At 39.3% G+C, this 19188-nt stretch overlaps 2 protein-coding genes across 7 annotated transcripts in view; one reads left to right on the top strand and one right to left on the bottom strand.

Moving 5' to 3' along the window:
• The window catches only part of OTOL1 (otolin 1), a 191707-nt gene that overhangs the window by 53101 nt on the left and 119418 nt on the right, over positions 1–19188 (top strand). For 4 of the 6 annotated variants that reach the window (XR_004626345.1, XR_004626344.1, XR_004626342.1 and 1 more), the window contains one exon: positions 4414–4489. The gene's annotated coding sequence lies outside the window, so the exon portion shown is untranslated. Of the gene's footprint in view, positions 1–4413; positions 4490–15082; positions 16487–19188 lie in introns of those variants that run through there. The other 2 variants (XR_004626346.1, XR_004626348.1) reach the window with 1 other exon arrangement.
• Positions 4491–19188, bottom strand: part of SPTSSB (serine palmitoyltransferase small subunit B) — a 28914-nt gene continuing 14216 nt past the window's right edge. The window contains exon 3 of the mRNA XM_011237900.3: positions 4491–4808. Within this exon, the coding sequence (XP_011236202.1) occupies positions 4546–4776 (231 nt within the window). The 5' untranslated portion in view covers positions 4777–4808 and the 3' untranslated portion in view covers positions 4491–4545. The remainder of the gene's footprint in view (positions 4809–19188) is intronic.

Below are 19188 nucleotides of genomic sequence, written 5' to 3'. Positions count from 1 at the left end.
TTTCTTTTTGGTATACGCAACTTATTAACAAAGACTGACCAGTGTTATGTTGGTGTTAAAATTGCCTGATTTCTCAGCATTTTGTATTTGTTGTTGCACAAGTAGGTAAAAGCAGCTGTTGACTTGGCCAATATCAGTGCAGGAACATTTTATGATTCCAAGTTTAGTGAGTGACAAACGGAAGCCCATTTTAACCAGGAAACTTTAAGCTATTCTTTTTTTTAAAAGTTCTGTGACCACCATTGAAATACACAAATAATAGAAGACAAGAAAAAGCATATAAAAAGTGTTGGTAATCTAAGCTAACAATGGTCATGGTAAAAACCTCTCTGCCTAGAGTAGCAAATTGACTAGTGAACAGCATAGCAGGTGGGACTTTCTTCCCGTCTGCATGCAGATAGGTTCCCCCCCACACTCTCTGTTTGATTATATTTGTTGAACCCTGTATTTATCATTTTGATTGCTCAGAGGAAATCCTTACCTTCAAAGTGACATCCTGGGGCAGTACTTTGCAATATCTTTTATTAAGCTTTACTGTGTCTCTTCACATTTATTTTAAGTCTTATTTTTAGAAGGAGGATTTTAAGAAGGTCAATGGAGTATCTTTGTAATTGAATTCCAAGAGTACTTAGCCGGGGTCCATGTATATAAGGGTGTTGAATCACTGTGAATTGGGAATGCGTCCAAGTTCATGCTTAACTGAGAATCCTCTGTTAAATATTTAAAAGTGAAAGCAATCTTTCAAAATAAGCATATGGGCCTGGACAGCATAGAAATGGGTGAACACAGCACCTGGGTAAGCAGCAAACGTGGAAGCTGGGAACTGTTCCTCTGACCTCAGCTGTCTCTTCATGCCCTTGCCTCTTTTAATCGTGTGGTTCTGCTTCCTAACATGGCGGTGACCCCATCCCATCATCTTTCATTTGCTCACGTTGTCCTCCCATGGCCTCTCATGTGGCAAATATTTCCGGGCCGGGAGTAGCCCCGCCCTGGCTATGCTTCCTTGCTTTGCCACTAGCAGCTAAAGGACCTTGAACGAGAAACGCATCTTTTCCAAGTTCCACATTCCTTACCTGTAACTGGAGACCTTAACATCTACTCCAACATGTAAATGGGTTCACTATGGAGGAGACCTTCCATAAACAGTCGTTTTATCCTCTGTTTTAAGATCAGTTGCCCCAGTGGATTAGTAAGAAAAGTTAAGTTCAGGGACAAATGTGGATGGAAGCACCTGGATAGTTAGTGCAATATTAGGAAAAAGCAAATCTGGAGGTGAATATTTTATTTACAAAATTAAACCTAATTTTATTTTGCAAAAATCAGCAAGTACAGTTTCAGATCTGGTTTATCTTCAAAACAGGTGCCTGCTCAGTGGGGAGTCTGCTTCTCCCTCTCCCTCTGCCCCTCCCCCTGCTCGTGCTCTCTCTCTCTGGCTTGCTCTTGCTCTATCTTAAACAAATAAAATCTTTAAAAAAAAACAACACACCTTTCAAACATGCATGAAAGTTAAGAGAATTTTACGATAGGCATGTGAAATACCTGCCACCTAGTTTCTACTATGCTTTCTTCATCAGATATCTGTCCAACTCTCCATTCCTCTCCCAGCACATGGTTGACTTTTAATACGTTTGTTGCATGAATGAATAAACGAATGAATGAGTGCTACTCTTCTGGTTGATAGATGGAAGCTGTTCATTCTGAAGTTGGCCCAATACAAATACTGAGCTTCCTTGTATCTGCGTGGATACAGGGTATGGGGAACCATGTGAGGTGCTCTAGGATGTGTATCTTCTAAGCTCTGTATTATGCACGGGGCTAGATGCTGGGGATTCAGAAATAAGAACACATTTCCTGACTTCCAGGGGCACGTGCTCTGCTAGAGAGAATCTAAATAGTGTAATCATTGGAAAGAAATAAGTAGAAGATGTGAACACGTGACTTTTTTTTTCTTTTTGGTATACGCAACTTATTAACAAAGACTGACCAGTGTTATGTTGGTGTTAAAATTGCCTGATTTCTCAGCATTTTGTATTTGTTGTTGCACAAGTAGGTAAAAGCAGCTGTTGACTTGGCCAATATCAGTGCAGGAACATTTTATGATTCCAAGTTTAGTGAGTGACAAACGGAAGCCCATTTTAACCAGGAAACTTTAAGCTATTCTTTTTTTTAAAAGTTCTGTGACCACCATTGAAATACACAAATAATAGAAGACAAGAAAAAGCATATAAAAAGTGTTGGTAATCTAAGCTAACAATGGTCATGGTAAAAACCTCTCTGCCTAGAGTAGCAAATTGACTAGTGAACAGCATAGCAGGTGGGACTTTCTTCCCGTCTGCATGCAGATAGGTTCCCCCCCACACTCTCTGTTTGATTATATTTGTTGAACCCTGTATTTATCATTTTGATTGCTCAGAGGAAATCCTTACCTTCAAAGTGACATCCTGGGGCAGTACTTTGCAATATCTTTTATTAAGCTTTACTGTGTCTCTTCACATTTATTTTAAGTCTTATTTTTAGAAGGAGGATTTTAAGAAGGTCAATGGAGTATCTTTGTAATTGAATTCCAAGAGTACTTAGCCGGGGTCCATGTATATAAGGGTGTTGAATCATTGTGAATTGGGAATGCGTCCAAGTTCATGCTTAACTGAGAATCCTCTGTTAAATATTTAAAAGTGAAAGCAATCTTTCAAAATAAGCATATGGGCCTGGACAGCATAGAAATGGGTGAACACAGCACCTGGGTAAGCAGCAAACGTGGAAGCTGGGAACTGTTCCTCTGACCTCAGCTGTCTCTTCATGCCCTTGCCTCTTTTAATCGTGTGGTTCTGCTTCCTAACATGGCGGTGACCCCATCCCATCATCTTTCATTTGCTCACGTTGTCCTCCCATGGCCTCTCATGTGGCAAATATTTCCGGGCCGGGAGTAGCCCCGCCCTGGCTATGCTTCCTTGCTTTGCCACTAGCAGCTAAAGGACCTTGAACGAGAAACGCATCTTTTCCAAGTTCCACATTCCTTACCTGTAACTGGAGACCTTAACATCTACTCCAACATGTAAATGGGTTCACTATGGAGGAGACCTTCCATAAACAGTCGTTTTATCCTCTGTTTTAAGATCAGTTGCCCCAGTGGATTAGTAAGAAAAGTTAAGTTCAGGGACAAATGTGGATGGAAGCACCTGGATAGTTAGTGCAATATTAGGAAAAAGCAAATCTGGAGGTGAATATTTTATTTACAAAATTAAACCTAATTTTATTTTGCAAAAATCAGCAAGTACAGTTTCAGATCTGGTTTATCTTCAAAACACGTGTTTTGTTTTTTTTTGTTTTGTTTTAACAAACATGCATGTTAATTTGGCATGCCAAACATCTTTCTCTCTAGCCTTCCTTGGAAATGTTTTTTCCATAACACAAACGTGGGTGCAAATATTGTCCAAAAACTATTTACATTTTTACCCTCAGAATTACGAACCTTAATATTTGTTGAAAGGAAGGACAAACTGTAAGGTTTGGTCTTTGGCATTCACATTTGATTCAGCAGTACAATTAAAAACTTGTATTTGTTTTAAGATAAACACTTGGAAGGAAATTTAATAAATCTTGTTTTTGCTCTGCAAAGGAGCCACTGTATCAAAGCATTTAACTGGAGCTGTCGAGTTCCTGCTGGTAGAATATTACTTCCAGCCTATTTATTAGCTTTTCTTCCTGTAGCCCAATACGTGCTTCCCCCCATCCCCCTCTACTGAGTGAAATCACAGAAAGAAAACAATGTCTTTTCTCTTCCCCCCCGCCCCGCCCAGCATCATGCAAGGCAAGGTAGCATCACAAGTCACAATATCTGAATTTACTTTGATTATATTTTGTTCCTTACACTTAATATTTTTTGTATTATAATACTTACTGTGTTATCTAAAATCAACATTGTTGATTTTAAACTCTTATAAAGCCAGACTTTTAGAGGCATTTGAAATAATTCATGAACCATGTCTGAAAAGAGATAATTGCCTCTAGCCTATTCGTTTGTACTTGAAGTAAAAGAATTTTAGGTATCAGCATTTTACTGGAAAATAAGACTTTAGGGGGCCCATATAATTTATTCACATCTTTTTATATGTTGTAAATAAGGGTAGAATACTTTTGACAGGAGCTTATGAACAAAATTTTTTAAAAAATATACTGTTTAGTACAGAATAAGTATCAAGGGAGCATTTTAAATATGATTCTGGTAGGTCTCTTATAAGCCTACTTTTCAGAAAAATTTTATATGAAATTTCCTGATTAAAAAACAATCTCAAGTTGTAGATTTAAGTTGAGAGAATATGGTTGGTATGTGAGGTAAGGTGTTTGTATTATATGGATGGACGCACAATGTAACATGTACCAAAGAACCTAAAAGACATCTATCCCACATTTCAGGCAAGATGTCAGAGTGCATAGAGAAGAGAGCTTTTCAGATCAGACGTGAAAGAAGACACGGAATTCACGTAAATCGGTAAGTTGTAAGCAACATATACCTCAGCAATGCCGATTCACAGAATGCAAACAAAATCAATTAGAAATTGTACTGTGATAGCCACACATTTTGGAGAAAAATTCCCAAGCCAGACGAATGTGGATTGGGATAAAAACATAGGCGGTGTATACCACCATAGCAAAAATAGTTAGTAAGATGGTATTGAACATGGATTGCTCCCAGGGCTCCAAGACAGCACAGCAGCTAATGATTTGGTATTGATAGTAGAGCCAGGAGAAATAGTCCTTCACACGCTTGAAATCCATGGTTGGCTCCTTCAAGCTGCAGAAAATCTGTCCTGTTAACAGATTAGAAGAAAAATAAAATAAGGAACCAAATACAGAATCTTCTTAGATTTCATGATCTCAGCATGTTGAAACTTTTAAAAGAATATCAACGACCATTGGACAGATTATTTATAGGAATATTATGTAGAAATAATTCACAGTATATTAATCATAGGAATTCATAATATTGCCACTATGTATAATAATTACTACTAGGATTAATGGCAACAATATTATTAATAATAGTAATATTTATCTAAAAATGATAATTGCTAATAATAGTCTAGTGAAAAAATCGAGGCTAAGCACATTTTCTTCAGCCATGTGTACAAAGAGTGAGAAATGTGAGTATTCTATTTCCTACAACACGTATCCTGGAAGAAAATTTAAAGAATGGTGTGCAGAAAAGAGTTAATACCATAAGCCTGAGGCTGCTATCTTTAAAAGGGTCTGCTTGAAAGTTTTTGGCCCTTGGCTGGCATCTGGGAATTTGGCTTTAGGAATGTTCTCTCTATTTCCTAATGGATAAGGATGATTCAGTATGCCTAAACTGTGCAAACACCATAACTTATGGTGAACACCTGCTTTATTCTGGAAGCCTGAAATTTTGGTAATCAGGCAAAAGGTGTCTGTGGAACCAGCCCCAGTAAACACCCTGGTGCTGAGTCTCTAAGGAGCTTTTCTGGGCAGAAGTATTGTGTGTAGCACTTTTTGCTAGTGGAGAAAGAAGCGCACTTGGTCTGTCTACTCATGGAAGGCAGAGGGCAACGGAAACCTATAAATGGATTTTTTCCAATTCTACCTGTATCTTTCTTTCTTGCTGATCCTGTTGTACATCCTTTCACTGTAACAGTCCTTAGCTGTGAGTATAAATATATATCGAGTTCTGTGAGTCTTTCTGGTGAGTCACTGAATATGTGGGTGGTCTTGGGGACCTCCAAAACAAATGGGAAGCCCAAAGTTGGGTGATCATTTGGTTTTTGGGTAGAGAACTTGTGAAAACCATATAAAAATGTTTTGTTGGCCCCCAGATAGAATCACACAACCACATGCATGTAAAACTTCCTAAAAAGACGGGCATCTATTATTTCTTAAAAAGATTCTTGGGAAGATTCTGTAAACTTTCATAGACACTATGGGAATACAAGCCGACCTTTCTGCCTCATCTGCTTACTCCTAAGAATATAATGGTGCCACATCAGCTAAGTCCTCTTTGATTACGTTTACTATTCAAATCACAGTTCAAGTTTTTAAAGATCATTTCTATCTTCTGACCTAAAAGTCTGTCTTTCCTTTGGTTATCTTTGAGTAAAAATAAGATGTTTTTGCTCCATAAGACTATGGACTCTTCAAGCTTGGGGAGACTTTCATGCTCTAAAGCCTGGCACAAAGGTGGTCGTAAGTAAATATGTGCTGAATGAGCGAGTAAATGAATGGTGAGTAACCAACTTAAAAAAAAATAATTATAGATCACTCATAGCCCCAACCTAAGTAGGATATGGTTAGCTATTGTTGACTTTCAACAGCTTGCCTTTGATAAGTAACTCTTTCTGATAAGGGTAATTTCCACAAGAACTTAAAATGGAAAGTCTTTGTGTTACCAGGTTACAACGATCTGTAATAATGGCCAGGATAATCCAAATAAGTAGATGATACAAACTGAAGTCATTGTGCTTTCTTAGGAAAAGAAAAGTCAGCCTCCCGTCTGTCCTAGAAGCCAGAGTGGGAATTAAATATTGGATCGAAATGCCTTGTCCTGGTAGCTGGACCTTGATAAGAAGTCACTTCCAACATTCTTTTTCATTCCTAGCTCTGGATGCAGAGAAAGAGCAAAGGCCAATAGAGTCAGGTCTCAGAGGAAATGAATGACTTTTCAGTGAGCAATATTATCCAAGGCACCAACATTTTCCACTAATAGGCCAAAAGGGAGAAAATTAGGAGGTAGCTCTCTTTGAGCTTTTAGGCTGTCCTACTAGACAACTGTATATTTCAAACTTAATTGTTAAAAATCTCATTCACGGCTGCCCATATTTGCTTCCTCTTCATTACCTAGATAGGGTTCAGGGTGGCACTGGGTAATTGTTTGGGAGTGTGAGAAAACATTCATCAGGTATCACGTCCAGGCTGTACTAGGCAAAGGTGGGAGAACAATGGCTCAGACAGGCACAAACCCTCCCCTTAGGAAGTTTGGTCCAGTTGAAGAGACAGGTAGCAATCAAATGACATACACAAATATGTAATTATCAACTACATTATGCCCTTAATGAAAAGAGTAATGTATAAGAGGCTGTGGGAAACCTGATCCAGTCTCAGCAACTCTTGGAGAAAGAGATGCTTGAGATAAGATCCGAGGGATGCCTATAAGTCATACAGGTAAAATGGGTAGTCAGGTGGGGAGAATGGCCAAGAGAGGGATCAACTTATGTTCGTACAAAAGTTAGAGGTGGGAAGAGGTTTGATAGATGTTTGCGGGGATCAGGGAATGGAGCCATAGACATCTGGGGATGGAGCGTGGGGATAGGAAGAAACTGCAGAGCAGGGAGTGGGCGGAGTTAGGCCGAGCACTCCAGGTCCTACTTGCACAAGCTAAATATTTTGTCTTTATCCTGTGAGTGAAGGGGGCTGTGGTTTGAGAGAATAAGGCATTAAGCTCATATGGACATGAGGCCTTCTCTGCATTCAAAAGACAAGTTTAAATGATTTCCAAAGCCAGTCATTTCAGAAAATCTATACCTCACTGTCCCATGGGCATTACTCATTCAGAATCAACCTCCTACTGAAAATCTGCTTAAAATATTCTTAATACTCTTTTCACTTTTATAAATGAGATAAATTACTCATTTAGAAATATCATCGATTTTTTCTCTATACATTTTAGGTTTTAAAAATACTCAAAATTAATTGCCTGGCCATAGCTTTCTCTTCTATTTAAAAAAAAATTTTTTTAGTAGTCTTTACCCCAATGTGAAGTATAGCTTTCTCTTCTAAAATTAAATTTCTTGCTTGAGAGCGCCGATGGCCACCTTGACTGCAGTCTTGTGAGAGACCGTGAGCCAGAGGCATGCAGCTATGTTGTGCCCAGATTCCTGAGCCACAGAAACCATGAGACAGTCAATGTTCATTGTTTTCAACCGTAAAAACCAATCAATCAAACAGACAAACAATAGATCTGAAGCACACCAACGTGCATTATGCCAGAGGTGGGTACCTGGTAAGGCTTTGGTTGTGTACTACTAACAATTTAAAGAATCAGGATTTTAAAAGTTTGTCTTTCCTTGCCAGTTTTCACAGGCCCTTGTGTCACCTCCCAGTGTTCTCAGGAGCCAGCTCGGACATGCAAAAGTGCTTGTACCGCCACATCTCACTTTATTGACTCAAGTCAATAAAAGGCATTTGATTCTTTGTTCCCTTATTGATGAAAAGCAATTTTAAAGATAGTTTATTTATTGTTTCTTAGGTGGAAAGGTAACTATATAAAATTAGTCACAGGGATGAAAAGTACAGCATAAGAACTACAGTCAATTGTAACCGTGGTAACTTTGTAGGGTGGCTACACTTACTGTGCTGAGCCCTGGGGAGTGCGTTGAAGCTCTGTGTGGTACACCCGAAACTAACGTAATGTTGTAGGTCAACTACACTTTAGTTAAAAAAAATTACTAATGCAGTTGAGGAAAAAAAGAAATAGAATCACAGTACATTCTAGAATCTATGTGCATTTTTACAGAATAAAATGGGATAACATTTTATAAAACTTAAAAAAAGAAAAGGTGAGAAGAAAGAGTTGGTTATTATTGGTAAACCATCTGTTACTATCTATTGTTAGAATAACACTATATTTAGGTTCCAGATTTGCTTAGGTAATATATTTCTACTTCCTTTTGAGCCCATTTTTAAATTTCCTATGGGACCACATCCAAGATTAAAAAAAAAACAACAAAAAACACCTCTTTAAGATGAGTAATGTGGGCAGAATTCCCTCATTCACTAACAAATGCATTTTGAGTACTACTGTGTGATTTCTTCTGAACAGTAATGGCTTCAGAAGGAATCTGTCCGCTAAATGGCACTGTAGGTGGGAGACACTCATATAGGCAGCACGCTGGACCATGTAACAAACGCACAGTGGATGAGGGGTCAGGAATGAGCACCACACGGGGGAAAGGACATGGGAAGTTGCTAAGAAGGAAACTAGGAGAATAGGCTGAATTTGGAGAAACAAAATGGCAGAAATGCATGGAATGAATTACCCATAGGTAACGTAGAACTGGATGAGAGCAAACATCTTAAAGTCTTAATTTCTCATAATGAAACGTGGAATTTGTTTGCCCAGTTCCTTAAAGACCTAATGCCCTATCCCGGCAAAGCCAAACAAAGGGCTTAAAATGGTAGCTTCACTCAAGCACACAACAAATCTCCTTGTTTTCAGTTGTGCGCTTTTGAAAGATGATTTCCATATATGGAAGTGAGGGAGGCAGTAGTTTTTTGCCTTTACAAAGAAATTTCCATCTAAACTTGATGACTTGTAAAAGCTTCCTAGATCTTTAAGGAGGCTGTGCTTTCAGGGACAGCATTACTCAAGCAGATAGTGATATGTCTCCAGGCCTACGTGGGTATGACTGACAGCTGAAGCTGAGTGATGGGTACCCCCTTGGGTGAACCGGGGGGGGGTGCTGGGAGCCTCTGTGGAGCACAAAGCAAGTGAAGCTGTACGTAAGAAGTAGGGGGTGAAGCAAAGGGCAGCAGTGTTACCTGGAGGAATGGATTGTGAAGCCTAAGGAAAGGCTTTCTCTGGGCCATTGTTTTAAAAACATGAGGACCACTGTGGGACCACATTCTAAGGTGCCTAATGGATTTGATTTATCAGAGTTTCTCTAATAGTAATAAAACAATTTATATTTTCAAAGGATCATTTACAGTTTGGAAAGTGCCTTTATTGTGTTTGCATGATGCAGAGTATGGGTTTGGGAATAAAGATAGATGTTGGGTCAAATCCTGACTCCTCCACATACTGGCTGTGTGACGTTGGTCCAGTTACTTAATTGTCCTGGGTCTCAATTTCCTCACCTGTAAAATGGAGACAATAATCCGTACTGTTTAGGGTTGCTGGAAGAATTAGCAGAAATGCAAACAAAGCATCATTTCAAAGGATTTGCCTATGGAGGAAGCACATAGACAGGAAGATAGAATCTAACTGGAGAAAGCCGTCCCTTCTTCTCTCCCTCCCTCCCTTTTATTTACTGAAATAATTATTGACATGCTGGTAATTACACCAAGAACTGGAGATTCCATGGTGACAGAAACAGTCATCATTGCCTTGAGGATTATAATTCAGCTGAGTGTATTCCACCAGTATACATTAGAGATAATATTTACCGCGTGTATTAGGTAGCTAAAGTGAAATTTAGAATGTTAATGACTAGATGGACCGTAGAGATCCCCTAGACCACATCATTCATTTTAAAGAAAAGGGCCCAGTCTATGGGGCTAACATCAAATTGTTATTAAATTGGTTGACGTTTAAATTGGTTTGTCAAACCAAATTGAAGTGACTAAACCAGGTGGGGAGCACCCTGTGTCTTGGCAATTGACATTGGATGAATGAAGTGAAAATTCCAGTGAAGGTTTTCTGTGGTCTTAGAAGACTCAAAGTTGAGCAAGGACAATGGCTCAGGTGTGTAGGGTATCTGGAAGACCTCAGCCCACCCTGTTTCCCCAGACTCTACTCTTCCCTTACTCAAGACTCTTTCCTGAATTCCCACAGTTCAGATGCTCCTCTGACCAAATGAGGATCTGGATGCTTATTTATTGCAAATGTTACTGGGAACTGGCAAAAATTAAGGTTCTTGTTAGTATACACATCTTAGCATGGCTTTACCCAAGCTACGATGTGCAAAAGAATAGTTTTGTTATTGTTACTGGAGAAACTGTGATAAATAGCTTTACCCATGGCTTTACCCAACCTGGTAAAGCAGAGTTTTACCAAGGGGAGGAAGAAGGAGAAGGATTATTAGAGTCCTGGGAACCAGGGGAAGAGACAATCCTGAAGGGAATCCAGCGAATGAACAGGGACCCTGGGGCAGGGGAAATAGTAAGGGCTTGGAAGTCCCTAGGAAGTTATCTTATAACTGATTGGAGAGTAAGTGACTATTTTTTAATTTCTGAATGTCACTGCCCTTTGATCAATGGGTGATGATTTTTTTTCCCCCTCACTAGATTTGTGTACCTGAGGAAGGAGATCAAGTTTCACCTCTTCTCCCAGAATGAACAGAGAGGACCTGGGACTTATGACCCACATTACTCAGGGGCAGGACTTTCTCTGGCCTGTATAGACAAGAAAGAATACATACAGCAACAAGAAAACCCCATGTGTTCCCGTGAACCCATATGTGTGAGTCATGAAACGAGAGCAAAGGGAACGTGCAGGGAAGGAACGAAAGGAGAGGCTGGGCTTACTCCGGAAGTTCTACGTTGTTGTTTTCTGTCCACGAGAACAGGAATGGCAGGAGGTTAGGCAACTGCAATGAGGGGGGAGTAACAGGTGGTTTGGCAGTGACCGTGCGGACATCGCAGAGCCCTGAGCTTGCCCCTCCTCCACCTAAAGAAGGTTCTCCAAATTACTGGATTTTCTCGGTGTGGGGTCTCCCTTTCTAAACACTAGCTAAAAATGAATCTTCCCTCTTATAAAAAACCCTAACACATTTTGGGTTAAATTTATTTCTGAAACGTCAGAATCTGGGCCTGAGGAGAAAAGTCAGAAGGATCTGCCATTGATTTTGGGTTAATTCCTTTCTGACTTATTTTGGAACTTTGCATCAATCACTCAGTTTTGGTGTGTGTGTGTGTGTGTGTGTGTGTCTGTGTGTGTGTGTGTGTGTGTGTGTCTGTGTGTGTGTGAGAGCTTCATATTTGGAACCTGAAAATCTGAGATGTGAAAAAGTGTCCTGCCTGCTGCAGAGAGAGATGCTGTATCTAAAAAGAGACTGTGTCTGTACGCAGAAGTAGCTTTCTTTGGAAAGAGCTCAATATGATTTACTCAAGTTCAAACCTCCCTTTAATTAAGTAATTTATTTTTACTTATTTTTTTTAAAGATTTTATTTGTCAGAGAGAGAGAGAGAGCATAAGCAGAGGGAGCGGCAGGCAGAGGGAGAAGCAGGCTCCCTGCTGAGCAAGGATCCCTTTTTTCCTTAAGCTTGATCCCAAGACCCTGGATCATGACCTTTGCTGAAGGCAGATGCTTAACTGACTGAGCCACCCAGGTGTCCCTAAGTAAGTCATTTTTAAAAGGAGCAGAGTGATTTCCTCCCAAAGAGTACTGTTTGACAAGGGGGGATAAAAAAGTAAATTTAGAGTGGAGAAGACTGATCAGCCAATGGATCAAGGACAAGATCAATAGTGATAAATAATGTTAACGGTAGGTATCCATTATATGATGGCATGAATATGGCACTTTACCTCTGTGGTCTTCCCCCAAATAACCCAAAACCTCAGTGTAATCATGAGAAAAAAGCATCAGACAAAATTCCAACAGAGTGGCATCCGCAAAATGCCTAATGAGTACTCCTTAAAACTCTCAAGGTCATCAGAAGCAAGCAAAGTGTGAAAAACTCAAAGGAGCCTATGGAAACATGACAACTAGGTGTAATGTGTTATCCTGGATGGAATCCTGGAATAGAAAAAAAGGATATTAGGTAAAAGCTAAGGAAATATGAGTAAAGTATTGGCTTTACTTAATAGCATATCAACATTGACTCATTAATTGTAACACATGTCATACTAATGTAAGATCTTAATAGGAGAAACTGGGTGCAGGGTATGCGGGAACTCTCTGTACTATCTGCTCAATTTTTTCTGTAAGTCTAAAGTTCTTCTAAACAATAAAGTCTATTAATTTCTTGAAGGCAAAATCATAATTAGAAAACTCTTGGTCCAAAGTTATCCCTATTCTAAACTCCAGTGAACTAAACTCTGCTCTTCTGGGAATGTCTTGCTGATAACTCTGAACATAGTTAAATAATACCTTTTCATAAAGGAACGGCTTTCAAATATTTTTAAACAGAATAGAGAGGAGAGGGAAAGTACATTTTGCACTGTGATCCGGAGTACACACACACACACACACACACACGCACACACACAACTCTAACTGAAACAAACATCTCTCGCAGTATTACTCTATAGTGCATGCTACTTTCTTTTCTATTCTGTTCTTTTTGATTTGACTTAATTCTACTGCACTCTGTGTTATTCTCTTTGGTGATCAAAAAACATCCCAACTGTGAGCTACACCAATTATAACCTGCAGTTGGAAACACCCTGCTTTAAGGCTTCTCTAAGATGCCTCTGCACTGTCCAATTTGACAGCCACTAGTCACATGGGACAATTTAATTTATTTTTATTTTTTTATTTATTTTTTAAAATTTATTTTTAATTTATTTTTTATATTTAGTGCTCAGTAGCCACATGTAGCTCATGGCTACCATATTGGACAGCATGGATATAGAATTTCCATCATGGCAGGAAATTTTACGGGGCAGCACTATAGATTCTCTCCATCTCTTGCTTGGACTAATGAAATAGCCTACCATCTAATTTCATTTTCACCTTACAATCTTCCCTCCTGATGCTGGGATTATCTTTCTAAAATCACAGATTAATTTCTCTGCTCGAAGCCCTTCAGTGGCTCTCCATTTCCTATGATATGAAATATTCCTTTAAGGCCCTTCACGATTTCGTTTTTCTACCTCTCCAGCAGCATCTCTGAACTGTCCTGCTAAATTCCATTCACTCTTAAGCTTCCATGCTTTTATTGATCTTTTTTTTTTCTAGAAATATTCTTGTGCCCTTTCTCTTCTAGATAAAATCCTGTTTACTTCCAAAACCTAGCTCCTCTATTTTCTCTTCTATGAAACATTGTCAGGAAACTACCCTTCCTGAGGAAAATATATTGCTTTCTTTTCTGTGTTTTAATTGGAGCAACATTTCAGCACCTATACCATATTATAAATGGCCATGTCTATAGTCTGTTTCTCCACTATACTGTGAGGTCTTTGAGAACTGGGAATATGCCGCAGTCATCTTCTTTATCCCCAGTGCCTGGAATGTGGGATTCTTGTTGGCTGGTGAGCTGGTTGGCCGGCCGGTTGGCTGACTGACTGAATTGTAAGTGGGGTGGGGGCAGGGACCACACTTGTACTTATTTAATATTTCCATAGCACAGTGGGGGCTACATAAAAGGTACTTATGAATTCTCATTGTCTGCTTTCAGGCGATGAGTTTTAGGCAGATTGTTTTTTGCAAATTCAGTACAATGTGTCCTTTCGTAGGAAGGAAAGAAGCTGGTAAAAAAAAAAAACAACAAACACTTGTGAAGTGGTTTTAAAGCCCATTATAATGGCTTTTACAAGTGCTTACTCCAGGTGAGTAATTTTAAGATTGGTAGGTAGAAAAATTGTTCTAATAGAGAAAAATCCCAGGACCTGAATTGTGTTGTAGCTTTACTCTTCTCTGTTCACTTATTCATTCATTCATTTTGCTTCTGTCCCTGAACAAGTTCCAAAATCTCCTGGGTCCCATCCTCTCTACGTAAAATGAAGACAAGCATAATTGCCTCTAAGTCCGTCTCAGTGATGCGGTAGGCAACGTAGGGCTAGGCTGTGAGCTCTTTAGAAGTCACAGTCATGGTCCTAGTAGTGTTTGTTGTTGTTTCTTGTGGATTGGTGCAACTTTAAACTATCTGCAAGATTTTTCCTAAGTTATAGAGTCAAAGAGTCTTTATGAAATAACAGTTACTTTTAATGGAGTGTTGTGTATTTTTTACAGGGGAAAAAAAACCTCAACCCTTATTTGTGTTTTGCTAGTTGAATTGTCTAGTAATGTTTTTGAAAAAATGAAACACACGTATGTAGTGATTACCACAAACCACGACTTGAAGGGCATTGCAATCTCTAAGCACGTTTTCAAATGTGTCTTGGGCAGGGCGACCACATACATTGTGTGGGCTGTGCCCTGCACAACCTTATGTAATAGTTCTCTTCTTGGGGACCTTATTGCAAGCTGCTGCTTTATGTGAACGCAGTTTGATTCACAAAGATACAAAGTTCCTATGATTAATGGCAAAACCTCATATTGTGTCTGTGTAAGAATCTGGCATAATAGTTTATGGGTTTCCCACTTTCCAGATATCTTGCTCTAAGTTTTCTGTGGAGGACTCCAGTGTTTTCTGTGCCTCACAGAAAGCTCCGTCCTTGCTCAACATTTTCCAGTGAATTTCCTTTCCATCTTAGAATACTCTCCAGCCATCCTTTTGCAACCAATGCCTCATGCTGATACCAGGCTGAATATTAGAAGTCAGACCAGAAGTGATGGATTTGAATAATTCTAGGCTCCTTGGGGAGGAAGAAACAATCGTAAGTCGAAGCATGTTACTGCTCTGGGCAGCTAAGTTACTCTAAATTGTCTAATCCTGTGCTTAGAAGTGAGTTACTGAAATAATGTACTAAAAAGAAAAAGTCTCACTAACAATTTAGCTGAGCTGTTGTTGGTACAGTGTTGGTTTGAACTGTATGCAAGGGCAGTGTTTTTGTGGCCATTTGAACCGACCTTTTTGCCTCCAACTGTCATTGACACTAACAAAAGCAGAACAAGAGAAAACATGTATTTCCAGCCCAACTACCAACTGAGACCACTGGGCAACATGGCGGGTGTTGAATAACTGTAATTTCAAAGTAATCCTTGTTGTTTGGCATCTTCTGACAGATTCCAGAGGGATTTAAGAATTAAGGACTTCTGCCTGGGGAAGAAAATTTAGAATTTGACTTTAACAGAAAATTTCATAGTGGTTTAAGAAATATGAAGTTCGCATTAGATCAGTCTCTAGGTTGTGTAGCTATCAAAAAGAAGATAAATATTTTGAAACTAAAAAACAGCAGTAAGTACATTAGTGTTGAGTAGAAGTTATGAATAGGAAGAGAAATTGGTAACAAGCAGGATGATGTATCTTGTGTTTTTCCTGGTATCCTTTTGTTTACTTATATAGAAAAAGAGCAAGTACCCTGTTTCTTTCTGCCAAAACTGGAGCGGAGAGTGGGAATTCTGAGCCAAGCTCTTAACTAGACTGTCATTTCTTAGGATGAACCTCTTTATTACTATTTTTATTAAAGAAGAAGAAACCGTGTTATCTTATAATGAAGGACAGAGGAAAGAGTATCGCTTCTGGGTGGACTTTTCCTTCTGAAGATACTGTTCTCAAGGTCTGCCAAGTTGTTTTTAGAGGTAAAACATAAACAGAGTTGCAGCACTAACAGTAGCCTAAAAGTCATTGTAAATAATTTTTAAAAAATCATTGAACGTGCACACGTGTTAAAGCAGCATTATTCACAAAACCCAAAAAGTAGAAGCAACTCAAATGTCCACCGGCAGATGAGTGAAAATGGCTGAATAAAATATAGTATATACATATAATAGAATATTATTCATCCCTGAAAAGGAAGGAAGTTCTGACACGTGCTACAACATGGATGAAACTCGAGGACATTATGCCAAGTGAAATAGGCCAGTTACAAAAAGACAAATGCTGTATGACTTCACTTACAGGACATATCCAGAGTAGTCAAACTCATAGAAACAAAGTAGAATGGTGGTCTTACCAGGAGCTGGGGGAAGGGGGAAGTTGGGAGTTGTTCAATGGGTATGGAGTTTCAGTTCTGCAAGATGAAAACATTCCAGAAACCCGTTGCACAGCAATGTGAATATATTTAACACTATTGAACTATACATTTAAAAATGGTTAAGATAGCAAATTTTTATGTTACATGTAGTGAATCTTACTGCAATTAAAAATTTTAAATGTCAATGAATAACTCTAAACATTATAGAGGACTGAAATGTAAAAATACACTTTAAAACAGTATGAACAGGGGCATCTGGGTGGCCCAGTCGGTTAAGCATCTACCTTCATTTCAGGTCATAATCTCAGGGTCCTAGTATCGAGCTTTGTGTCGGTCTCTCTGCTCATTGTGGAGTCTGCTTCTCCCTCTCCTTTTTCCCCTCCCCCCTGCTCGTGCTTGCTCTCTCTCTCTCAAATAAATAAATAAAATCTTTTAAAAAAATTAAGCAGTCTGAACAATGTATATTTTTTGTCATTAAAAGTCATTGAGATTCTCAACTTGTAGTGGGGTGTGACTAGCTGAGCATCATGTAGATGTACCATCCAAAGCTGAGTAAGCAAATAACCCCAAATGTTTTCAAATAATAATTCTGAGGTCCCAGGGAGTTCCCTTCTTCTTGACTTCTAGGATACAAGAGGAAAATTGGGAACTTCCAAACTACAAAGAACCTTCTGAGAGGAGGGATGACATATTTACATGTATTCTTGGCATTAGTGAAATTCAGTATACAGAATGCAGTACTTGTGGGAATCGTAAATTCTATGATATGCTTATTCGTTTTTGACAGTAATGTGAAATACGGGGCTTATAAGACCCCAGTTCCCAGAGCACTTAAAAGGGAGTAAGAGTGGAAAAGTGGTTAAACTGTTTGGCTGAAAGTTTTCTACTGTCATTTCAATGCCCTTTCCAAGCAACTGTATTCCATGCACATCATAACAGTTCTGCCCTTGTCTTTTCTTCCCCAGCTCTTGGCCATCAAACCCACAATTTGATAAGGGAACTACATGCTTACTGTTTGTTTCTAAGGACTCTGTTTTCTTAGGAGCTAGAAGTCTGACCATGAAAAATTAAGCTTTATCTCATCCTATCTGTCGTCATTATATCTGATGTGTCTTCAGAAACAGAAAACTTATTTCTAAGAAACAATCTGACGCCGAAGAAAGTGAGTTACAGCAACACTGATTTATCATAATCATGCCTGCTGAGCACTTGCTCCCAGAGTTCTGTCAAGGGAAATCTGTTTGATAGGCAGCTGGTCAACCAAGACACTTCCCACAGTATGTTCTAACAGTAGTTTTCTTTGCAAATTTATTTTTTGGATAACATCGAATATTTGCTCATAAAACTTTTTTGTTTTTGTTTCTGTCCTTCCTCTTCCTTCTCATTCTTCTGGTTTATTTTTTACTTCTTAGTACACTGTTTGGAATGCTTCTGTTGATGAGTTCAGTGTTTTTCTTATTTTGGTGACCAGGGGCACTGAACTCCCATAGGCATGATTTTTGTGACAGTAGTAATAGAGTCTGTGGCTTTTTCACTGCCCTCAACTGAGCTGCTTCAGTGTCTCAGTTATTACTGCTTTTAGGCAAATGAGTGGAAATCTAGGCTGACTCCAAGGGTCACGGAGATAGACACAGCTTTGTTGAGGTATTTTCTCTGCCAATCCCCAGATCAGGGGGCATTTCCCTACTGGGTTGGTTGGCATTCTAGGTCAGCTAGTTTCTGGCGTAGGGAATAGAGGGAGAAGAGGAGGAGGGGACAAAGGAAAGACAGGTGTTTACAGATTTATGTCAAAACATGTTGTTGCTTTCAGGCAATTAAATTACTCTCAATCTTATGATCTTGTACTTAAAACTGAGTTACTTAAATGATATACTAACAGAAAAAAGTCGGGCACCTGGGTGGCTCAGTTGGTTAAGCAACTGCCTTCCGCTCAGGTCATGATCCCAGGGTCCTGGGACCGAGCCCCACATCGGGCTCTACCTGCTCTTCGGGGAACCCAGTTCTCTGTCTCCCTCTGCCTGCCACTCCCCCTGCTTGTGCTCTCTCTCTCTCTCTGTCAAATAAATAAATAAAATCTTAAAAAAAATAAATAAAAGAAAAAGGTCTCATTGGTAATTTAGCCAAGTGGATTTCTCATTCTCCTGGCAAGAACAGTGTAGACATATTGTTGCTGGCTTCATTCTCTTTCACCTGTTCCCAAGTGCACGGCTACCTTCCATGATTCCAGTGAAAAGCAGACAAATGCTGAGCTCCAGGCTTGTTCTTTTAACTGGGTAACAATTGCTTGTTTCTTAAGACTTTTGTTGATTTTCAAGTAAATGTGAGAAGGCTAATAGCAACTGGGTATATTAAGAAAAATATTTTCAGGGGCGCCTGGGTGGCACAGCGGTTAAGCGTCTGCCTTCTGCTCAGGGCGTGAGCCCGGCATTGTGGGATCGAGCCCCACATCGGGCTCCTCTGCTATGAGCCTGCTTCTTCCTCTCCCACTCCCCCTGCTTGTGTTCCCTCTCTCGCTGGCTGTCTCTATCTCTGTCAAATAAATAAATAAAATCTTAAAAAAAAAAAGAAAAGAAAAGAAAAATATTTTCAGCCGGCAGATTTTACAACCAATTTAACTGTAGGCCTAAATAGGGTGAGAGAAAATGTTCTTTTCCCTCTTTGAATAAATGTGAGCTTGTTGGTCAAGAATCCCTGAGGGAATCTCCCAAGACATTAGCGTATTT

Source organism: Ailuropoda melanoleuca, chromosome 1, assembly GCF_002007445.2.
Source record: "Ailuropoda melanoleuca isolate Jingjing chromosome 1, ASM200744v2, whole genome shotgun sequence".
Classification (NCBI taxonomy): Eukaryota; Metazoa; Chordata; class Mammalia; order Carnivora; family Ursidae; genus Ailuropoda; species Ailuropoda melanoleuca.
The sequence above is the reverse complement of the archived record's forward strand: the minus strand, read 5'-3'. Positions and strand labels throughout refer to the sequence as shown.